We start from the raw sequence: 22,304 nt of genomic DNA on the forward strand, positions 1-22,304 counted from the left end.
TGCTTTGGCCCAAGAACCAGAACCTCAGTTTTATTTAGATTTAATAACAGGAAGTTCTCGGTCATCCAGGAGTTAATGTCCTTAAGGCACGTCTGAAGTCTAACCAACTGATCGGTTCGAGCGACTAGAAAATAGTTTCGAGTGTAAGGAAACTATTTTGTTTTATAATTAAACATTTGTCTGCGAGCCAGATGCGGCCATCAAAAGAGCCACATCCGGCTCCCGAGCCAGAGGTTCCTGACCCCTGTTCTAGAGTCTGCTCATCATCCTCGGAAACAAGTTGGATGCCTCTTCTGTTGTGGTTCTGTTAAGCGTAACATCAGTGTGTGTTGAAACGTGTTTGCTGCATCAGGACCCAGATGTGTCCAGCTGTGGCTTCAGTGCTCTGGCAGGTTTTCCTGAAGCAGTTCATACCATAAAACTCCTTCCTGAAGCAGTAAGTCCTTCATCGTTACTTTACTCTGATGATGTTTCTGTTATTTATTTTTAAGGGATAGGAGACGTAGCATTTAAAAGGATCATCTTGTGTTTATTAAGTTGTATGTATGTACCTGTATATAAAGTTTTGCTTTATCGGCAGAAAGTTCCTTGACAACAAATACTTTGAACGGTTTCAAATATATTTAAATATCTTGTAACAGGTGATTAATATATTATTGATCTTTTATTTGCTCACTCTTTTGCCTGATATGAATCTCTTAGAGCCGTGTTAGAGTGTCTTACATTTTCTCACGTACTACAGGATGTTACGATGTCGTATAGTGTGTTATTGTGTCTTACATTGTTATAGTGTGTTACAGTCTAGCCGTGTGTTACTCTGTGTTACCGTGTGTTACTCTGTCTTACCGTGTGTTACTCTGTCTTACCGTGTGTTACTCTGTCTTACCGTGTGTTACAGTGTCTTACCGTGTGTTACTCTGTCTTACCGTGTGTTACTCTGTGTTACCGTGTGTTACTCTGTCTTACCGTGTGTTACAGTGTCTTACCGTGTGTTACTCTGTCTTACTGTGTGTTACAGTGTCTTACCGTGTGTTACTCTGTCTTACTGTGTGTTACTCTGTCTTACCGTGTGTTACTCTGTCTTACCGTGTGTTACAGTGTCTTACCGTGTGTTACTCTGTCTTACTGTGTGTTACTCTGTCTTACCGTGTGTTACCGTGTGTTACTCTGTCTTACCGTGTGTTACTCTGTGTTACCGTGTGTTACTCTGTCTTACCGTGTGTTACCGTGTGTTACTCTGTCTTACCGTGTGTTACTCTGTCTTACCGTGTGTTACTCTGTCTTACCGTGTGTTACTCTGTCTTACCGTGTGTTACTCTGTCTTACCGTGTGTTACTCTGTCTTACCGTGTGTTACTCTGTCTTACCGTGTGTTACTCTGTGTTACCGTGTGTTACTCTGTCTTACCGTGTGTTACTCTGTCTTACCGTGTGTTATAGTGTCTTACCGTGTGTTACTCTGTCTTACCGTGTGTTACTCTGTCTTACCGTGTGTTACTCTGTCTTAGTGTCTTGCCGTGGTTTTGGTCCACCCCGCCTTTGAACCTGCTTGTGGGAGTGTCTTATTATGAGTTGTTGTGATGATGTCATGCTGCGGCTGCCCCTCCTCCAAAGGCCAGACCAGCTCCAAAACTCCCTCAACCTGATGAAGACCCACAGGATAAGGAGGAAGATGAAGAAAGTGATGATGTCTCTGTTCCCGGATCATCTTACATCAAGCTGATGGCTCTCGCACCTGCATCTGTCCTACCAGGTGGGTTTAACTCCTGAGACGGACCTCATCACAGAACTCCGGCTGACCCTACCCCTAACCACGAAGGAGCATGGCGGGTGTCCTCGTCCCTCTGGGCCTGTCCCAGTAAACGAGCTGGACCTGTAGGAGTGACGTCGTCTCATGTGATCTATGATGAGGGCCAGAGAGGAGCCGGGTTATGTGATCGTCCTTTAGCAGAATCACTCCAGAAGGTCTGGATGAGCATGGGGGGGACGTTATCAGGAACAGAGGATCCCTGGAGCAGCCTGGATGCTAGCGCGGAGGAGGGGCATCACGGCACCAAAGAACCGGGTCAAACACGCTGTTTGACCCAAAATAAATACGACCAAAACATATGAAAGAAAAGGTTCCATCATTGCTGCAGAGGGGTCTGCGTCCTCAGTGATGTCCCACTTTAGGGGGTCTGGGTCCTCAGTGATGTCCCACTCTAGGGGGTCTGCGTCCTCAGTGATGTCCCACTTTAGGGGGTCTGGGTCCTCAGTGATGTCCCACTTTAGGGGGTCTGGGTCCTCAGTGATGTCCCACTTTAGGGGGTCTGGGTCCTCAGTGATGTCCCACTTTAGGAGGTCTGGGTCCTCAGTGATGTCCCACTTTAGGGGGTTTGCGTCCTCAGTGATGTCCCGCTTTAGGAGGTCTGGGTCCTCAGTGATGTCCCACTTTAGGAGGTCTGCGTCCTCAGTGATGTCCCACTTTAGGGGGTCTGCGTCCTCAGTGATGTCCCACTTTAGGGGGTCTGCGTCCTCAGTGATGTCCCACTTTAGGGGGTCTGCGTCCTCAGTGCTGTCCCACTTTAGGGGGTCTGCGTCCTCAGTGATGTCCCACTTTAGGAGGTCTGCGTCCTCAGTGATGTCCCACTTTAGGAGGTCTGCGTCCTCAGTGATGTCCCACTCTAGGGGGTCTGCGTCCTCAGTGCTGTCCCACTTTAGGGGGTCTGCGTCCTCAGTGATGTCCCACTTTAGGGGGTCTGCGTCCTCAGTGCTGTCCCACTTTAGGGGGTCTGTGTCCTCAGTGATGTCCCACTTTAGGGGGTCTGCGTCCTCAGTGATGTCCCACTTTAGGGGGTCTGCGTCCTCAGTGATGTCCCACTTTAGGGGGTCTGCGTCCTCAGTGCTGTCCCACTTTAGGGGGTCTGCGTCCTCAGTGATGTCCCACTCTAGGGGGTCTGCGTCCTCAGTGATGTCCCACTTTAGGGGGTCTGCGTCCTCAGTGATGTCCCACTCTAGGGGGTCTGCGTCCTCAGTGATGTCCCACTTTAGGGGGTCTGCGTCCTCAGTGATGTCCCACTCTAGGGGGTCTGCGTCCTCAGTGATGTCCCACTTTAGGGGGTCTGCGTCCTCAGTGATGTCCCACTTTAGGGGGTCTGCGTCCTCAGTGATGTCCCACTTTAGGGGGTCTGCGTCCTCAGTGATGTCCCACTCTAGGGGGTCTGCGTCCTCAGTGATGTCCCACTTTAGGGGGTCTGCGTCCTCAGTGATGTCCCACTCTAGGGGGTCTGCGTCCTCAGTGATGTCCCACTCTAGGGGGTCTGTGTCCTCAGTGATGTCCCACTTTAGGGGGTCTGCGTCCTCAGTGCTGTCCCACTTTAGGAGGTCTGCGTCCTCAGTGCTGTCCCACTTTAGGGGGTCCGCGTCCTCAGTGCTGTCCCACTTTAGGAGGTCTGCGTCCTCAGTGCTGTCCCACTCTAGGGGGTCTGCGTCCTCAGTGCTGTCCCACTCTAGGGGGTCTGCGTCCTCAGTGCTGTCCCACTTTAGGGGGTCTGCGTCCTCAGTGCTGTCCCACTCTAGGGGGTCTGCGTCCTCACTTTGTGGCTTAGATGTCTTCTCCTGGTTTTGAGTGCCGGTGGAGGTTTCTGGGCGTGGCATCTGAAGGTGACTCGCGTTCCTGCTCTCTGTGTCCTCAGCCTTCGGGTGCTTCCTCACGTCCCTGGTGGGGCAGGAGATGAGCCGGATTCCTCGGGGGGTGTACTTTTCTGCCCGGAGGCGGGGCAGCTTGCGCTCCAGCCGGGGTAAAACGCTGGCAGGAATTCCCTCCTTCATGCTGAAGACCTACGAGAGAAACAAGCAGCCTGGACTGAAGCCCGGACTCACAGGTGACCCAATCGACGATGAGGAAGGTGTGATGAAGAGCGGCTTGCGTTAGCGTGACGTTGCTATTGCCTCCACCGAGGCGGGGGTCTGTCCGTTAGCAAGAGAGCTCAAAACGTTCCGGACTCACATTGATGGAATTTTCAGGAATGTTGGGAATGTTACCAGGATGATTAAGTTCTGGTGCTGATCCAGAAAGATCCTGGATTCTGGATCACTTTGGACTTTTTGTTAACATTGCGGTAAATGGAGCTTCAGAATGTGCTCCTCAATATCTCTGATCATTGACTGATGTTTGGGGGGGGGGGGGGGGGGGGGCAAATCTGATTTTAACTGAATCAGGTTGCAATATTTATATTTAATGATTTAATAAAAGGAGACCAACTTTCTGTAAAATATTTCAAATATTTTTTATTTATTTTTTGGAAGCAGAGATTTTCTCCATTGATATGTGTTCTATGAGGAGGTTCAACCAATGATTGATGTTTAAAGACTGTTTATTCTTCCAGTTAACGAGGATTGTTTCCTTGGCGATGGCGAGGGCTGCGAGTGTGGGGTGCGTTTGTTTCTGTGAAATAACGATTTCTGCCAAGTCACCGAGTAGACAAGAGATCGGAGATAAAGGGAACGTACAATCTAAGATGGACGACAGTCTATGTGATACTGCGACCCAGAAATCCTGGACGGGTGAGCACAACCATAGGGCATGGAAATAAGTGTCAGCAGTATTTTGGGAGCATTGAGAACAGATGTCAGATTCAGAAAAGCCCATTTTCTTCATCATATACTGAGTAATGTGTGTTCTATGAAGGATCTTATACTGGATGAGTTGAAGATTTCTGTGTTTTGTCATTTTAAATACATTTTCACAGATTTGTGTCCAAAAGTCATGATCTAGGGTTAGTGACAGATCCGTCTCCCATTTTGAGATGGGAAGAAATATCGTATCTGTGCTTGAGAGGAGTTTATAAATCTTAGAAAGGGTCTTTTTAACTGTCGGGGAAATCTTTGTGACTTCCATAACAAATACAGGTGGCTGAGGCGGGCCCCGGAGCGTTGGAATTCTTTTCTTAATTGTATTCATTACCTGAAGATAGTAAAGGAAATTTCCGCTTCCGAGTTCATATTTTTGGAACAATTTTGTAGATGACATAAACGTATTGTCATGAAAGAGATGATGGAGTTGAGAGATTCCCTTCTGTTCCCACATACCTACATGGAAAGGTTGATTGCTAGCCTGAAAGTCAGAGTTATTCCAGATTGGAGAGAACATGCAGGGTTCCAGTTTGGAGTTTGTAACTTCTAACGCTTTCCACCAGGCGGACAAGGTGGAAGAAATCATCGGGTTTTTAAAACAGTTATGCCGTTTGATGGTTGTTGTGATAAAGGGGAGATCTGCGAGTCTAATATCCTTGCAGTCCTTCTGTTCCAATTCTAACCAGTAATTAGAGTCTCTATTCGGGTGCATCCATAGTACAAGATATTGTAGCTGGTTAGCCAAGTAATAATTCATAAAATTTGGGGCTTCCAGGCCTCCTTTAGATTTACTCCTCTGAAGGGTAGATAGACTAATTCTTGCTTTTTTATTTTTCCAGTAGAATTTGGTGATGGCTGAATCCAACGACTGGAAGCAGTTGGAAGTTGGTTTAAACGGAATCATTGAAAATAAATAATTGATTTGTGGTAAAACTTTTATTTTGATGGTGGCTATTCTTCCCAAAAGGGATATCGGGAGGTTATTCCAACGCTTCAGATCACTGCTGATTTTATCCAGAAGTGGGGTGAAGTTTAATCGGGTTAACTCAGACAGTTTAGGTGAGATATTTACGCCCGGGTACTTTAGATTGCCCGTAGGAAAGGAGTAGTTTGGGTCCTGGTCTGCAGGTTCGGTGCCTGTTAATGTTGATTTTGTCCAATTGATGGAATCGTCTGAAAGTTGTGAAAATTGTGAATAAATGACTCCAAAACTAAGCCTGTGTAGGACGGCGAGGAGGAAGGACCCGTTAACTCGATCCCTTACTGTCGTTTAACGTGAAGAGTAGTCACTTGTGTATTAATATAGAGACTCCTCTTTGTCTGCTGTTATAGCAGGCAGAAAAAACTCGACTGAAGTTTGTGTCTGTGAGTAATTTCTCTTCTGATTTTTGTAAATGGGTTTCTTGTAGGAGACAAATGTCTGCTTTTAATTTTGAGAGATGCTCTAAGATGTTGATTCTTTTTGCCTGAGAGCGAGCGCCACACACATTCCAGGTACCAAAGTTAACTTCCGTGTTGCGCTTTTTGGACGGATTGTCGTCGTTTGCCGGATCTTCCACGGCACAGCGGAAAACATCGTCGATATATTTTTCGTCGACTGTGAAAGTGGGAAAATGATGCAGCAGTGATTTCCTAATCTGAGCAGCCGGACGCCGCCGTGAACGTATTTCCAAATCTCACAACGGGTCTCGCGACAAGAAGGACCTCCTTGAGATCCCAGTCCGAGTCCGAGGCTTCCCAAACGGTGTCGGGGGGCCCCGGTAAACAAGGGGGGTCTGCGGGGGCCACTGGGACCTAATGGGACCTCGATGTCCGCTTAACTGAAGAAGGGTTCCCTTTCCTCAGCCGTGCTTTAAGGTGCAGTGTGAAACGCAAGGGGCCCAGAACGGAGCCCTGTGACACCCCGCGCGACGAGGCTAAAGACAACTGAGAGCGTGTTTGTCTTCACCTGAGGATTGTGTCTGTGTGTGTTTGTGTGTGTTTGTGTGTCCTTGTGCGTCGCTGAGCAGCTGGCCTGCTGCTCTGCTACGAGCTGCCGGTGCAGAGCGACCGCGACGGCAGAGCCATCGGCCGCTTCCTGCCGAGCCGCAGCGGCAGCTTCCAGCGGACGCTGGCGACTCTCCTCCACGAGGTGAGCATGACGGGGCTCCCCGTCTCATTGTGCGCCCCCTGCAGGTTAACATGACGAGGCTCGCCTCGTGAAGGGCGCTCCCCGTCTCCCCGTCTCATTGTGCGCCCCCTGCAGGTGAACATGCAGCTGTCCGAATGGCACCACGCTCTCCTCCTGCCAGCAGCCTGGAGGGGCTTCATGAGCCGAGCCTTTCACGCCGTCCTGCAGGTTCGTTCTTCTGTCCCACAGACGGGGAGGACAGGGAGGACAGCCCAGAGACAATGTCCTCCTCTGACACGAGGCAGAAAGCCGGGGTGCGAGGGGGGTACACTCAGGGCAGCTGCTGGTTTCCTTTAGAAGTACATGTACAGAAGTACATACATGTACTGAGCTGTGGAGTGACGCTTTATCTGGGTCCTCAGGGTCGACGGGCCGAGTTGGAGCTGCAGCAGAACCGAGCCGGGAAGAACCGGGAAGAGGAGCTGCAGTACCAGCAGCTCTGTGCCTGGCTGTGGTGAGGACACTACGTACACACAATGCGTACACACAGCGTGTACACACAGCGTACACACGGCGTACACACAACGTACACAAGACGTACACACAATGCGTACACACAGCGTGTACACACAGCGTACACACGGCGTACACACAGCGTGCACACGGCGTACACACAGCGTACACACGGCGTACACACAACGTACACAAGGCGTACACACAATGTGTACACAGCGTACACACAGCGTGCACACGGCGTACACACAATGTACATGTGTACGTACATTGACAGCTCAAAATAGAAGTTAATATTGTTGACGTTATGACCTGCTCTGTAGCGATCATGTGATCGTGTGATCATGTGATCGTGTGATCGTGTGATCGTGTGATCGTGTGATCGTGTGATCGTGTGATCGTGTGATCGTGTGATCGTGTGATCATGTGATCGTGTGATCATGTGATCGTGTGATCGTGTGATCGTGCGATCGTGCGATCGTGTGATCGTGTGATCGTGTGATCCTGTGATCCTGTGATCGTGTGATCCTGTGATCCTGTGATCGTGTGATCGTGTGATCGTGTGATCGTGTGATCATGTGATCATGTGATCATGTGATCATGTGATCGTGTCCACACCTTGCTGCTGTTTTTATCTTCCTCTCTTGCTGATGAATGTTTGTCTCTCAGGTCCAGAGACCGCCTCGCTGACGTCATCAAATCTGCTACCGAGTGAGTCTTCCTCTCCCGTCCCAACGGTTCATACTTACAGGACCCGTTTGGGCTCGAGTTGGACCGACAGGCGCACTAGTGCTGAGAACAGAACGGCCTTTGTGTCCTCAGGGACAGTCCTGTTGTTCAGGGGAACTCGGTCCTGGCTCTGGGGGGTCTGGCTGCTGCCCTGGCTCAGTATGAGAGCAGCCTGCCTGCTGACAGTGACGAGACCCTCGGGGTAAAACACTTCAGAGACGGCCTGGAAATACTCATGAGTACTGGGTTAAACGAGACGAGCTCGGACGCATCACGTCCGTGTCCTCAGAGACGCTTTACTCTCTAGATGTGTGGTAAATCTCACCAAGTCTTTCCTGATGCTGGCTTCAGGCTGGACCGGAGTTTGTCCCCTCAGTCGGCTGGTTGTCCATGGTCCTCGACACCCTGCTGAGCATCAGCAGCAGCACCTACAAGGCCAGAGGACAGGTGTTCCCGTGGTTCCTGCATGTAAGCTCCCTTTCTTTGCTGCATGCTTGACTTGACAGGATGTCCTCCTGTCCTCCTGGACATCCTGTCTTATTGAAGTGGACCTACGGTGAACGCTGCGGTCCTCACCCTTGTAGCCGGGATAACTTGCCCTCATCACGCACACGTCTTCCCTCCCAGCGCTCCTACTCGGGTGGGAACGTGGCCAGTGCCGTCGCTCGCTCCTGTGCCAGCCTGGCGCTGTCCCTGCTGGTCCCAGTCATGGTGCTGTGGCAGAGGGACAGTCTGGTCCAGGTCCTGTCAGTGTTGCAGGACAACCTGCCGGGGTCGTCCACCGCTGATGACTCCCAGGCTGTCCAGTTCCATTCTGGTCTGGCACTAGGCCTGGTGCTGTCCAACCTGCACCAGCACCTCAGGTAGGGTGTTTGTCTGCGGTCGCGACCCAAACTCGTCTCTGGATCCCGTCTCTGGATCCCGTCTCTGGATCCCGTCTCTGTCTGCGCTCTCCAGTGACGGCTTGGTTCAGAGGGACTCGGACCTTTTCCTCGGCTCTCTGGGTGCTCTGGAAAGATGTTCCTTCAACCCAAACCTGGAACACAGGTCAGAGTTTTACCTGTTTGTGCAGCTTGGTGGCGCTGTGGCCGCGCGGGCGCCTCCCTGCACGCCTGAGACAGGATGTTCCGTTTCTGCTTACCCTCCCACTCAGAGCTGGCTGCGTGTTGGGTCTGGCTCTGGTGCTCTCAGCTCTCTGTGGCAGTGGACCGACGGACAAACATCCGAGCGTCTCTCAGACGCTGGACAAACTGTTGTCCGGCCTGGAGGAGAGCAGCGGGCAGGGGCGAGTACTGCAGGAAGTAAGAAGTACTCTACGCTACTCCAGACCGTTGTGTAATAGTTCACATAAACCGGTGATGTGTAGGACACAATAAACCAGGGGTGGGCAAACCTTTTGACTCGCGGGCCACAATAGGTTCTAAAATTTGATAGAGGGGCCGGACCATGAACAGATGGATGGAGTATTTGTGTGAGCGAATATAAATGACACATGAAAGCTATTGCATTAAAGGATTTGGCCTTTTACAGGTAGCATTACAGGGAAAAGGTCAAATGAATGAGCTTTAATTATAATAAAATTTAATTTAATGCTATAATTTGGACAATTTTGGCGGGCCGGATTAAAAAGACCAACGGGCCGCATATGGCCCCCGGGCCTGGGTTTGCCCATGTCTGCACTAAACTCACTGAACTCCATGTTGAAAAGAACTACTTTGTTTACTCGGCGTGCTAACACCGCTGCTAAGCTAGCCGGCTGAATGCCCAAGAGCAAACACACGCACACTCACAGCGTAATGATTTACTTTACGGATTAAACGGTTACTAGTACTACTACTGTACTTTCGGCTTGTCTCATGAGGGCTCGCACAATTGTCGGTAGTATTTAAGAACATTTAGCGTTTCTCGAGCTGTTAAATAGGATAAAATGCAAATTTTTTTTTTGGTCTCTTAATATTCTCTGCGTGCCAGCCATGGCCCGCGGGCCTTAGGTCGCCGACCCCGTTGTGATGCGAGCACGCTTCCGTCCGTGCAGGTCTCGGCCTACTCGCTGGCCTGTGTGTGTGTGGCGGCCTTCGGTGGAGGCTGGATCGGTGCTGCCAAGGCTGAGGAGATCATGAACAGCCTGCGGAGCCTGGCGGAGGAGAGCCAGCAGGTCAGCGGCCCTCGTGAGGGGCCCAGCTCGAGTCCTGGTCCCCTTTCTGCATCCAAGATAGAGACGCTGTGTCGTTTGCACTACTGCAGTAATACTGCACTTCTGTGATGCCAAGGTTACACGAATATAGCAGAAGTTGTCTGTGTTGTTTACACAGTTTCAAGGTATCTCTGTTTCCACAACTCAAAGTATGAGTTCGATAAAAATATCTGGTACTGCAATTGTGCAAACTACTACATGAATGCTTGTCAGGATATGTGAAATACTACGACATGAATGCTTGTCAGGATATGTGAAATACTACGACATGAATGCTTGTCAGGATATGTGAAATACTACGACATGGATGTTTGGTCCACTTTCCAGACACGCGTTCCCTGATATGCCACACAGAGCTTGTTCTATGAATTCGTGTCAAAGGTCATTGCTGTGTGTTTTGCAGGAAGTTATTTGGGTCAAATCTTACAGCTCAGAGAAAAGTATTTCCGTTCAATTACTGTACTACACTATTGAGATATTTGATCCCACAGCGTATCTTACACTATAGCCGGTCTAAACGTTTCTCTTATCCAGCTTGTCCCGTCTCTCCCCAGGCGGCCGGCTTCTCTCTGGCCCTCGGGCTGCTGGTCCAGCGGCTCTCAGCGTCCGGCCACGGGAGAGCAGAGGAGATCAGCCCCCGGCTGCTGGAGGCCTGGATCAGGATCCTGCTAGCCGAGGTACCGGCTTAGTCCCTGACTTCATACTGGTTAGTCTCTGACTTAATGCTGGTTAGTCTCTGACTTCATACTGGTTAGTCTCTGACTTCATACCGGTTAGTCTCTGACTTCATACTGCTTAGTCTCTGACTTCATACCGGTTAGTCTCTGACTTCATACCGGTTAGTCTCTGACTTCATACTGGTTAGTCTCTGACTTAATGCTGGTTAGTCTCTGACTTCATACTGGTTAGTCTCTGACTTCATACCGGTTAGTCTCTGACTTCATACTGCTTAGTCTCTGACTTCATACCGGTTAGTCTCTGACTTCATACCGGTTAGTCTCTGACTTCATACTGGTTAGTCTCTGACTTCATACTGGTTTAGTCCCTGACTTCATACTGGTTTAGTCCCTGACTTCATACTGGTTAGTCTCTGACTTCATACTGGTTAGTCTCTGACTTCATACTGGTTTAGTCCCTGACTTCATACTGGTTAGTCTCTGACTTCATACTGGTTAGTCTCTGACTTCATACTGGTTAGTCTCTGACTTCATACTGGTTTAGTCCCTGACTTCATACTGGTTAGTCTCTGACTTCATACTGGTTAGTCTCTGACTTCATACTGGTTGGTCTCTGACTTCATACTGGTTTAGTCTCTGACTTCATACTGGTTAGTCTCTGACTTCATACTGGTTAGTCTCTGACTTCATACTGGTTAGTCTCTGACTTCATACTGGTTTAGTCTCTGACTTAATACTGGTTTAGTCTCTGACTTCATACTGGTTTAGTCTCTGACTTCATACTGGTTAGTCTCTGACTTCATACTGGTTAGTCTCTGACTTAATACTGGTTTAGTCTCTGACTTCATACTGGTTAGTCTCTGACTTCATACTGGTTTAGTCTCTGACTTCATACTGGTTTAGTCTCTGACTTAATACTGGTTTAGTCTCTGACTTCATACTGGTTTAGTCTTTGACTTCATACTGGTTAGTCTCTGACTTCATACTGGTTAGTCTCTGACTTCATACTGGTTAGTCTCTGACTTAATACCGGTTTAGTCTCTGACTTAATACCGGTTTAGTCTCTGACTTCATACTGGTTAGTCTCTGACTTCATACTGGTTTAGTCCCTGACTTCATACTGGTTTAGTCTCTGACTTCATACTGGTTTAGTCTCTGACTTCATACTGGTTAGTCTCTGACTTCATACCGGTTTAGTCTCTGACTTCATACTGGTTTAGTCTCTGACTTCATACTGGTTTAGTCTCTGACTTCATACTGGTTTAGTCTCTGACTTCATACTGGTTTAGTCTCTGACTTCATACTGGTTTAGTCTCTGACTTCATACTGGTTTAGTCTCTGACTTCATACTGGTTTAGTCTCTGACTTCATACCGGTTTAGTCTCTGACTTCATACTGGTTAGTCTCTGACTTCATACCGGTTTAGTCTCTGACTTCATACCGGTTTAGTCTCTGACTTCATACCGGTTAGTCTCTAACTTCATACTGGTTAGTCTCTGACTTAATACCGGTTTAGTCTCTGACTTCATACTGGTTAGTCTCTGACTTCATACCGGTTAGTCTCTGACTTCATACCGGTTAGTCTCTGACTTAATACCGGTTTAGTCTCTGACTTCATACTGGTTAGTCTCTGACTTCATACTGGTTTAGTCTGACTTAATACCGATTTAGTCTCTGACTTAATACCGGTTTAGTCTCTGACTTCATACCGGTTTAGTCTCTGACTTCATACTGGTTTAGTCTGACTTTGTACCGGTTTAGTCTCTGACTTCATACTGGTTTAGTCTGACTCAGACCACCCCCCTCAGACGGCCCCCCTCAGGTCATGTCTCTGGACAGGTGGGGGAAGCTAACTTTAAACCCTGGACAGATGGAACCTGCAAGGCTTTCCGTTGACGGGAGTCCTCCACTTTGTCCCTCAGGGCTGTCCCACTCTGCAGAGACTGGCTGCCGTCAATGGTCTGGTGGCTTTGGTTGGCTCTGAGACTCACCTTGTTCAGGTGAGACATTCCTCTGAGAAACAGAAACGGCTCTTCTTGCTGGACCTCCTGAATCTTCCTGTTTAGCTCTCTGCGGGAGCGTGTTTGACAACCAGCTCGTCTTCTTGTGTCCCAGCTGACCAGCCAGGTGGACGTCCCTCCCCAGCAGCAGAGCCGGTTGAACGAGGTCGTCAGAGCCGCCACACAGGTATGGGATTATGATTCTGGACCCGCACAGCCACCGTTCTGGATCAGTCTGAGTTCTCCAGAGACACCAGACAGGTTTCTACCGAAACACAGGAGGAGGACGCCTCATTCATCAGGAGAGTGGAAGATCATGCCCTGGCCCCTGTCCACTGCTGCTTACCTGAGACGCTGGATGTCCCTGTGGGTTGTGGCCCTTCTTTACCTGAGGTGCTGGATGTCCCTGTGGGTTGTGGCCCTTCTTTACCTGAGGTGCTGGATGTCCCCGTGGGTTGTGGCCCTTCTTTGTCTGACGCTGGATGTCCCCGTGGGTTGTGGCCCTTCTTTACCTGAGACGCTGGATGTCCCCGTGGGTTGTGGCCCTTCTTTATCTGAGACGCTGGATGTCCCCGTGGGTTGTGGCCCTTCTTTATCTGATGCTGGATGTCCCCGTGGGTTGTGGCCCTTCTTTGTCTGACGCTGGATGTCCCCGTGGGTTGTGGCCCTTCTTTACCTGAGACGCTAGATGTCCCCGTGGGTTGTGGCCCTTCTTTATCTGAGACGCTGGATGTCCCCGTGGGTTGTGGCCCTTCTTTACCTGAGACGCTGGATGTCCCTGTGGGTTGTGGCCCTTCTTTACCTGAGACGCTGGATGTCCCCGTGGGTTGTGGCCCTTCTTTACCTGAGACGCTGGATGTCCCCGTGGGTTGTGGCCCTTCTTTACCTGAGACGCTGGATGTCCCCCTGGGTTGTGGCCCTTCTTTATCTGACGCTGGATGTCCCCGTGGGTTGTGGCCCTTCTTTACCTGAGACGCTGGATGTCCCCGTGGGTTGTGGCCCTTCTTTACCTGAGACGCTGGATGTCCCCGTGGGTTGTGGCCCTTCTTTACCTGAGACGCTGGATGTCCCCGTGGGTTGTGGCCCTTCTTTACCTGAAACGCTGGATGTCCCCGTGGGTTGTGGCCCTTCTTTACCTGAGACGCTGGATGTCCCCGTGGGTTGTGGCCCTTCTTTATCTGAGACGCTGGATGTCCCCGTGGGTTGTGGCCCTTCTTTATCTGACTCTAGATGTCCCCGTGGGTTGTGGCCCTTCTTTATCTGACTCTAGATGTCCCCGTGGGTTGTGGCCCTTCTTTACCTGAGACGCTGGATGTCCCCCTGGGTTGTGGCCCTTCTTTATCTGACGCTGGATGTCCCCGTGGGTTGTGGCCCTTCTTTACCTGAGACGCTGGATGTCCCCGTGGGTTGTGGCCCTTCTTTACCTGAGACGCTGGATGTCCCCGTGGGTTGTGGCCCTTCTTTACCTGAGACGCTGGATGTCCCCGTGGGTTGTGGCCCTTCTTTACCTGAAACGCTGGATGTCCCCGTGGGTTGTGGCCCTTCTTTACCTGAGACGCTGGATGTCCCCGTGGGTTGTGGCCCTTCTTTATCTGAGACGCTGGATGTCCCCGTGGGTTGTGGCCCTTCTTTATCTGACTCTAGATGTCCCCGTGGGTTGTGGCCCTTCTTTATCTGACTCTAGATGTCCCCGTGGGTTGTGGCCCTTCTTTACCTGAGACGCTGGATGTCCCCGTGGGTTGTGGCCCTTCTTTGCCTGAGACGCTGGATGTCCCCGTGGGTTGTGGCCCTTCTTTATCTGAGACGCTGGATGTCCCCGTGGGTTGTGGCCCTTCTTTACCTGAGACGCTGGATGTCCCCGTGGGTTGTGGCCCTTCTTTACCTGAGACGCTGGATGTCCCCGTGGGTTGTGGCCCTTCTTTATCTTGTCTCTGTTTCAGATCATCACCTCCTCTGGAGCCATCGGCTTGCAGTCCAACTGCGCTTGCCTGGTGGGCCATCTGCACCTGTCTCATATGTCCAGCAGCCACAGCCACTCAGCAGGTATGTGGACAGCTGCTGTTCCCAGGGGGTCCCGGGGGGGCCCCTCTGCTGCAGGTCTTCTCCTTATCGTGTGTTGACCCTTCTCCTCCTCTCCTCTCAGTTCCTCAGAACTTCAGTTACCTCTCAGACAGAAGCGTCATCAGGTCCGTCGTGGACTTCCTTGTGGAGGCGGGGAGAAAAGGTTCGCGCTGGTCTCTCGTTCCTCATCAATGGAATAAACGGAATATTCTCGTGTTCCCCCTTCAGGAATAACTTCTCCTGTGGCTGCAGGTCCAGATGCTGTCGGTCCAGCGCTGGTGAAGACTGCTCTGACCCCCCTGGCATCAGTTGGGGCCACCTTCCAGTACCCCCCTATCAACTGGAGTGCTGTCCTGTCTCCTGTGATGAGGCTCGGCTTCGGTAGGACCTCCCGCTCCGGTTCCTCCCCACTGCCCAGCACAGGCAGCATCAGGGATCAGGGTGCGTTTTGTCTCCCCAGGGGGGGACGTCCAGCATCAGTGTTTGGTGCTGGCAGCCTGTCAGACGCCGTCATCAAGGAGCGCTGCTCTGTTCCTGGGCTCCTGGCTCTCGGCGCCGCTGGTCCACAGCCTCGGCGTGAGTCCTCTGTTAACCCTTTCCTCCCTTATGCTGATGACTCACCTCGCTCTGCAGGCAGGGCGGCGAGACGTAGCCTATTCCAGCGATGGAGGCAGCAAATAACGTGACGGTTTTACAACAATCAATACAAAGATATCGATAAAGTTACATCGATCTATAGAAAATGACATGTGGGCAGGTCTCTAGCCTTGCAGAGCGTGAGACTGCTGCCTACAAAGCTCCACTAACTCAAGCCCCCTCAGGGTTGCGTCGAACGAAGGCGGAGTCTACCCGAGTAGGTTCAGGATGAGTCGAACGAAGGCGGAGTCTACCCGAGTAGGTTCAGGATGAGTCGAACGAAGGCGGAGTCTACCCTAGTAGGTTCAGGATGAGTCGAACGAAGGCGGAGTCTACCCGAGTAGGTTCAGGATGAGTCGAACGAAGGCGGAGTCTACCCGAGTAGGTTCAGGATGAGTCGAACGAAGGCGGAGTCTACCCGAGTAGGTTCAGGTTGAGTCGAACGAAGGCGGAGTCTACCCGAGTAGGTTCAGGTTGAGTCAAACGAAGGCGGAGTCTACCCGAGTAGGTTCAGGATGAGTCGAACGAAGGCGGAGTCTACCCGAGTAGGTTCAGGTTGAGTCGAACGAAGGCGGAGTCTACCCGAGTAGGTTCAGGTTGAGTAGAACGAAGGCGGAGTCTAAACGAGTAGGTTCAGGTTGAGTAGAACGAAGGCGGAGTCTGCCCGAGTAGGTTCAGGATGAGTCGAACGAAGGCGGAGTCTACCCGAGTAGGTTCAGGTTTAGGTTCTTGCTTTTCGGAGATATCAGCCATTCCGGACAATGAGACGCTGCGAAACATTTATTCCGCCACCGCCACTGGGAGTCGGATGGAATCCCAAAAGACTCCCCTTCTCCTTGAGTAGGAGTGAACCTGTCTGACATTGAGGGACAGAACCGACCCACCCCGGTGCCTAGTCCATCCTTGTGGTCCTCTGTTCCAGCTCCAGACCTGGGTCCACCTGTATGAGAGCCTGGGCCTGTGGATGAAGCATGTCGCTGAGGACAAGCTCCAGGTCTTCGTGGAGAATCTGGGCTTGCAGCAGTTCCAGGAGGACCTTCGACCCCAACGGTTGCATGTGTGCCAGTCTGTGCTGCAGGGTCTCGCTGAGGCCATGGCCCTCCCAAACCCCCCCAACAGCTGCTGGACCATCCTTTGTTCGACCACTGAGAAGATCGTCAGCTGTCTGCCCAACCGAATCCAGGTAACGGCTGAGAGGACGTTCAGAGCCCCCCCCATGGCTTTTACCATTTTACCTTTGCTGTCTCTCACATTGGGGGGGGGGGGTTCAGCATGACTGTTGAACAACCTGCCCAGGTAGAACGAGAAGTTGGACAACATTCAGTGTTTTCATTGGAGTCAGTGACATCATGCAACAACAATGTTGCACCCCAGGCGGTCACCCCCCCACGATGTCTCGGCCCAGGCGGTCGAGAAATCTCGAAGCTACTGGAAGCTACTCGCGCCTCAAAGCAAAATATTACTCGTGTCTCGGAACGCTTGCATGTCAAAGTGCTTGAATGTCGAGGTTTTACCGTGTCTTGTCGTATGTCGAGGTTTTACCGTGTCTTGTCGTATGTCGAGGTTTTGCCGTGTCTTGTCGTATGTCGAGGTTTTGCCGTGTCTTGTCGTATGTCGAGGTTTTGCCGTGTCTTGTCGTATGTCGAGGTTTTGCCGTGTCTTGTCGTATGTCGAGGTTTTGCCGTGTCTTGTCGTATGTCGAGGTTTTGCCGTGTCTTGTCGTATGTCGAGGTTTTGCCGTGTCTTGTCGTATGTCGAGGTTTTGCCGTGTCTTGTCGTATGTCGAGGTTTTGCCGTGTCTTGTCGTATGTCGAGGTTTTACCGTGTCTTGTCGTGTGTCGAGGTTTTGCCGTGACTTGTCGTATGTCGAGGTTTTGCCGTGTCTTGTCGTGTGTCGAGGTTTAGGTTTTGCCGTGTCTTGTCGTATGTCGAGGTTTTGGCGTGTCTTGTCGTATGTCGAGGTTTTACCGTGTCTTGTCGTATGTCGAGGTTTTGCCGTGTCTTGTCGTATGTCGAGGTTTTGCCGTGTCTTGTCGTATGTCGAGGTTTTGCCGTGTCTTGTCGTATGTCGAGGTTTTGCCGTGTCTTGTCGTATGTCGAGGTTTTGCCGTGTCTTGTCGTATGTCGAGGTTTTACCGTGTCTTGTCGTATGTCGAGGTTTTGCCGTGTCTTGTCGTATGTCGAGGTTTTGCCGTGTCTTGTCGTATGTCGAGGTTTTGCCGTGTCTTGTCGTATGTCGAGGTTTTGCCGTGTCTTGTCGTATGTCGAGGTTTTACCGTGTCTTGTCGTATGTCGAGGTTTTACCGTGTCTTGTCGTATGTCGAGGTTTTACCGTGTCTTGTCGTATGTCGAGGTTTTGCCGTGTCTTGTCGTATGTCGAGGTTTTGCCGTGTCTTGTCGTATGTCGAGGTTTTGCCGTGTCTTGTCGTATGTCGAGGTTTTGCCGTGTCTTGTCGTATGTCGAGGTTTTACCGTGTCTTGTCGTATGTCGAGGTTTTACCGTGTCTTGTCGTATGTCGAGGTTTTGCCGTGTCTTGTCGTATGTCGAGGTTTTACCGTGTCTTGTTCTGCTGCTGCTCTCATTTTAGGACAATGAAGTGGATCTATATGTGGGCGTGGCCAAGTGTCTGTCTGAGATGCCTGACACAGAGATTGACCGAATCGCTAAAGTCTCAGTGGTAGGTGTGTGTGTGTCTGTGTGTGTGTGTCTGTGTGAGTGTGCGTGTGAGTGTGTGTGTTTGATGATTTGTACATCGTTGCATATTGTTCCTAGTTTTATTTTACACAGCGTCCCAACATATTTGGACACATCGTTTGAAGTCATTGAGGAAATGCCTAAAAAAAAAAATCCCGTACGTGAAGTTTATATTTGAAGTAGTTACGGAGTATCCACCTGGTGGCCACGTTGCCATGGCAACTCCTGTACGACATTCAGCAGCAGCGCAGCTGATATGAGTATAGCGTCTCTCACACCCATGTACCGGGCTAACGGTTAGCCATAGCTCTGATTCTACGACGGGGGACAGAGTTCGGATCGTACACTTGGCTGATTTAAAAAGAAGGAAATCAACCTGTTCATTTGTCAAATCAACATCTGCCCTTTGCCCTTTGCCCTCTAGGCTCAGATAGAGAAGAGCTGCTTCATCCTTACTTACTTGACCTCCCAAGGCAGAGTTCCTCTCCTCGGTCTCAATGACGTCATCTCCGGGGTTCTTGGCGGTTGGCTCAGCAGCAGCGTGGGCTGGCTCTTCCTGCAAGCCTTCTACCAGTGCCGGCTGGCGAGCAGCTCCAACACCGGTCAGGCCCGAAAAGTGTTGCCACCACAAAGACACAGAAAAGAATCTGCATTGATGAAAGTCCACGACATCAAACAAGTGCCTCGTGTCCCAGGTGTCTCCAAACGAATGGAGTGGCTCCTGGAGCTGATGGGACACGCCCGGAATGTTGCCTACGGTGCCGCCTCCGTCTCATGTGGAGACTCCAAGCTGGTATGTTTCTCACCACGCTGCACGGCTCTGTTCTCTGAGCCTCAGTGGCACTCAGCGCCGGTCTGGTACGGGAGAAGAGTACTTCTGCTGGATTTAACCCGGGCCCACATTTTAGAAATGATTCCTGCTGAAAACGTTTGGGTTTGGTTTAGTCAACCTTTCTGTTGAGTGCAATAATGCTATGAGGGCAGGGGCAGGCCAGGGGCAGAGGCAGGGGGCAGATGCAGGGGGCAGAGGCAGGCCAGAGGCAGGGGCAGGGGCAGGCCAGAGCCAGGGGCAGAGGCAGGCCAGGGGCAGGGGCAGAGGCAGGGGGCAGGGGCAGGCCAGGGGCAGGGGCAGAGGCAGGGCAGGGGCAGAGGCAGGGGCAGGCCAGGGGCAGGGGCAGGCCAGATGCAGGGGGCAGATGCAGGGGGCAGATGCAGGGGGCAGGGGCAGGGGCAGGGCAGGGACAGAGGCAGGGGCAGGCCAGGGGCAGATGCAGGGGGCAGATGCAGGCCAGGGGCAGATGCAGGGCAGAGGCAGGGGGCAGATGCAGGGGGCAGGCCAGGGGCAGGGGGCAGATGCAGGGGGCAGATGCAGGGGGCAGGGGCAGAGGCAGGGGCAGAGGCAGGCCAGGGGCAGAGGCAGGCCAGGGGCAGAGGCAGGCCAGAGGCAGGGGGCAGATGCAGGGGGCAGGGGCAGAGGCAGAGGCAGGGGCAGAGGCAGGGGCAGAGGCAGGCCAGGGGCAGGGGGCAGATGCAGGGGGCAGGGGCAGGCCAGGGGCAGATGCAGGGGGCAGATGCAGGGGGCAGAGGCAGGGGCAGAGGCAGGGCGCATATTTGTGTGTGTTTGCGTGTAAGGCGAGTGTATTTTGTCGTTTGTCTGCACTGCTGTATTTTTGTTGTTCTGATTGAGGACCCTCTTGAAGACGAGATCAATAAATAAAAATGTTGTGTTTAAGCTCATCGGGATTTTCTCTGTTTTGCTTCAGGCCACAGACTTCCTGTTTCAGATTTTTTCTGCCGCTGTAGTTTCCTGGGGTGACCACTTCATGCCGCTGGTACTTGGCATCAGGGCCCGGTGGTTCCCCTGGCAACCCGGCTCCAAGCCTAAAGTGTTCCAACACAGTCTGTATGGAGGGGAGTGGTGCTCCAGCCACGCCCTGCCGCAGTGCCTGCTGGCAATGCCCTCCAGCCTGCCTCTGCTTCTGGACAAAGAGCCCTGGAGCAGCCAGACTCACAAAGTGAGTGTTCGGTCGTGTGAACGTCATCGGCTGTAGAACAGCATCGCCATGACGACGCGTCTTCTTGTGCGTCTCAGTTCATCGACTGGCTTTTCAGCATCACGGAAGCTCCTGACCAGAGTGTGTCTCCTGTGACCGTCAGTACAGCCAAAGGTAAGCAGCAAGCTAATGCTAGCTAATGCTACTGCTACTGCTAGCTACTATTACTGCTACTGCGACTACTACGAGTTACTACGTTCCTAGTGGTGTCGGCGTGTAATCACGTTGTGGAATCCCATTTAATACGGAAATTCCCTACACTAGCTACTGCTACTGCTAGCTACTACTACTGCTAGCTACTGCTGCTGCTAGCTACTACTACTGCTACTGCTAGCTACTACTACTGCTACTGCTAGCTACTACTACTGCTCGCTACTACTACCGCTACTGCTGCTGCTAGCTACTACTACTGCTACTGCTAGCTACTACTACTGCTCGCTACTACTACCGCTACTGCTGCTGCTAGCTACTACTACTGCTACTGCTAGCTACTACTACTGCTACTGCTAGCTACTACTACTGCTCGCTACTACTACCGCTACTGCTGCTGCTAGCTACTACTACTGCTACTGCTACTACTACTACTGCTACTGCTAGCTACGACTACTGCTCGCTACTACTACCGCTACTGCTAGCTACTGCTACTGCTACTGCTAGCTACTACTACTGCTCGCTACTACTACCGCTACTGCTAGCTACTACTACTGCTACTGCTAGCTACTACTACTGCTACTGCTAGCTACTACTACTGCTCGCTACTACTACCGCTACTGCTAGCTACTGCTGCTGCTAGCTACTACTACTGCTAGCTACTGCTACTGCTACTGCTGCTGCTAGCTACTACTACTGCTACTGCTAGCTACTACTACTGCTACTGCTAGCTACTACTACTGCTCGCTACTACTACCGCTACTGCTGCTGCTAGCTACTACTACTGCTAGCTACTGCTACTGCTACTGCTAGCTACTACTACTACTACTGCTCGCTACTGCTACTGCTAGCTACTGCTACTGCTAGCTACTACTACTGCTACTGCTAGCTCAGGGGTGGGCAAACCTTTTGACTCACAGGCCACAATGGGTTCTAAAATTGGACAGAGGGGCCGGAACAAGAACAGATGGATGGAGTATTTGTGTGAGCTAATATAAATGACACATGAAAGCTATTGCATTAAAGGATTTGGCCTTTTACAGGCAGCATTACAGGGAAAAGGTCAAATGAATGACGTTTAATTATAATGCAATTTTATGTAATGATATAATTTGGACAAGTTTGGCGGGCCGGATTAAAAAGACCAACGGGCCGCATATGGCCCCCGGGCCTGGGTTTGCCCATGCCTGTGCTCGCTACTGCTACTGCTAGCTACTACTACTGCTCGCTACTACTGCTTCTGCTAGCTACTACTACTGCTACTGCTAGCTACTGCTACTGCTACTGCTAGCTACTACTACTACTGCTACTGCTACTGCTAGCTACTGCTTGCTACTACTACTGCTAGCTACTGCTACGAGTTACTACAACTACTACTACTAGCCAAAGGTAAGCAGCAAGCTGATGCTAGCTACTGCTACTACTACTGCTACTGCTACTACTACTACTGCTACTGCTGACTGCTGCTAGTATTACTGCTACTGCTGACAGCTGCTAGTACTGCTACTGCTGCTACTATTACTACTACTGCTACTGCTACTACTACTACTACTACTAGTACTGGTACTACTACTACTACTGCTAGTACTACTACTAGTACTGCTACTACTACTGGTAGTACTGCTACTGCTGCTCTAACTGAGCCGATCTGACCAGAAGCTCCACATGTTGTTGTTCTGATGTCATCCTGATCAGAGACACACAAACGGGGATTTGATCTTTGACCTCTCTGGCTTTCAGCTGCCCTGCTGGCCCTGAAGGCCTCCACGGAGTTCAAGAAGAAGTCTGTTTGGACCAGAGCCTGTGGCTGGTAGCCCGGAGGACCCGCCTGGTGTTACCATGGTTACAGAGGCAGCGCTGATACCCTGTCTAT

The 22,304-nt window shown here is 51.3% G+C and overlaps 1 protein-coding gene across 1 annotated transcript in view; it reads left to right on the plus strand.

The window, feature by feature from the left end:
* Window positions 1-22,304, plus strand: part of focad (focadhesin) — a 36,450-nt gene extending 14,146 nt beyond the window's left edge. Inside the window, 27 exon segments of the mRNA XM_068756184.1 lie at window positions 353-436; window positions 1,613-1,751; window positions 3,673-3,861; window positions 6,622-6,743; window positions 6,858-6,950; window positions 7,145-7,236; window positions 7,905-7,946; window positions 8,058-8,166; window positions 8,316-8,432; window positions 8,592-8,827; window positions 8,922-9,011; window positions 9,118-9,265; window positions 10,000-10,119; window positions 10,713-10,835; window positions 12,758-12,835; window positions 12,951-13,022; window positions 14,776-14,878; window positions 14,979-15,059; window positions 15,149-15,277; window positions 15,357-15,472; window positions 16,455-16,715; window positions 18,121-18,210; window positions 18,652-18,829; window positions 18,923-19,020; window positions 19,991-20,242; window positions 20,320-20,395; window positions 22,172-22,304. Coding sequence (XP_068612285.1) covers window positions 353-436; window positions 1,613-1,751; window positions 3,673-3,861; window positions 6,622-6,743; window positions 6,858-6,950; window positions 7,145-7,236; window positions 7,905-7,946; window positions 8,058-8,166; window positions 8,316-8,432; window positions 8,592-8,827; window positions 8,922-9,011; window positions 9,118-9,265; window positions 10,000-10,119; window positions 10,713-10,835; window positions 12,758-12,835; window positions 12,951-13,022; window positions 14,776-14,878; window positions 14,979-15,059; window positions 15,149-15,277; window positions 15,357-15,472; window positions 16,455-16,715; window positions 18,121-18,210; window positions 18,652-18,829; window positions 18,923-19,020; window positions 19,991-20,242; window positions 20,320-20,395; window positions 22,172-22,245 — 3,312 coding nt within the window. The 3' untranslated portion in view covers window positions 22,246-22,304.

This window comes from Brachionichthys hirsutus, chromosome 23 (assembly GCF_040956055.1).
Source record: "Brachionichthys hirsutus isolate HB-005 chromosome 23, CSIRO-AGI_Bhir_v1, whole genome shotgun sequence".
Taxonomy (NCBI): Eukaryota; Metazoa; Chordata; class Actinopteri; order Lophiiformes; family Brachionichthyidae; genus Brachionichthys; species Brachionichthys hirsutus.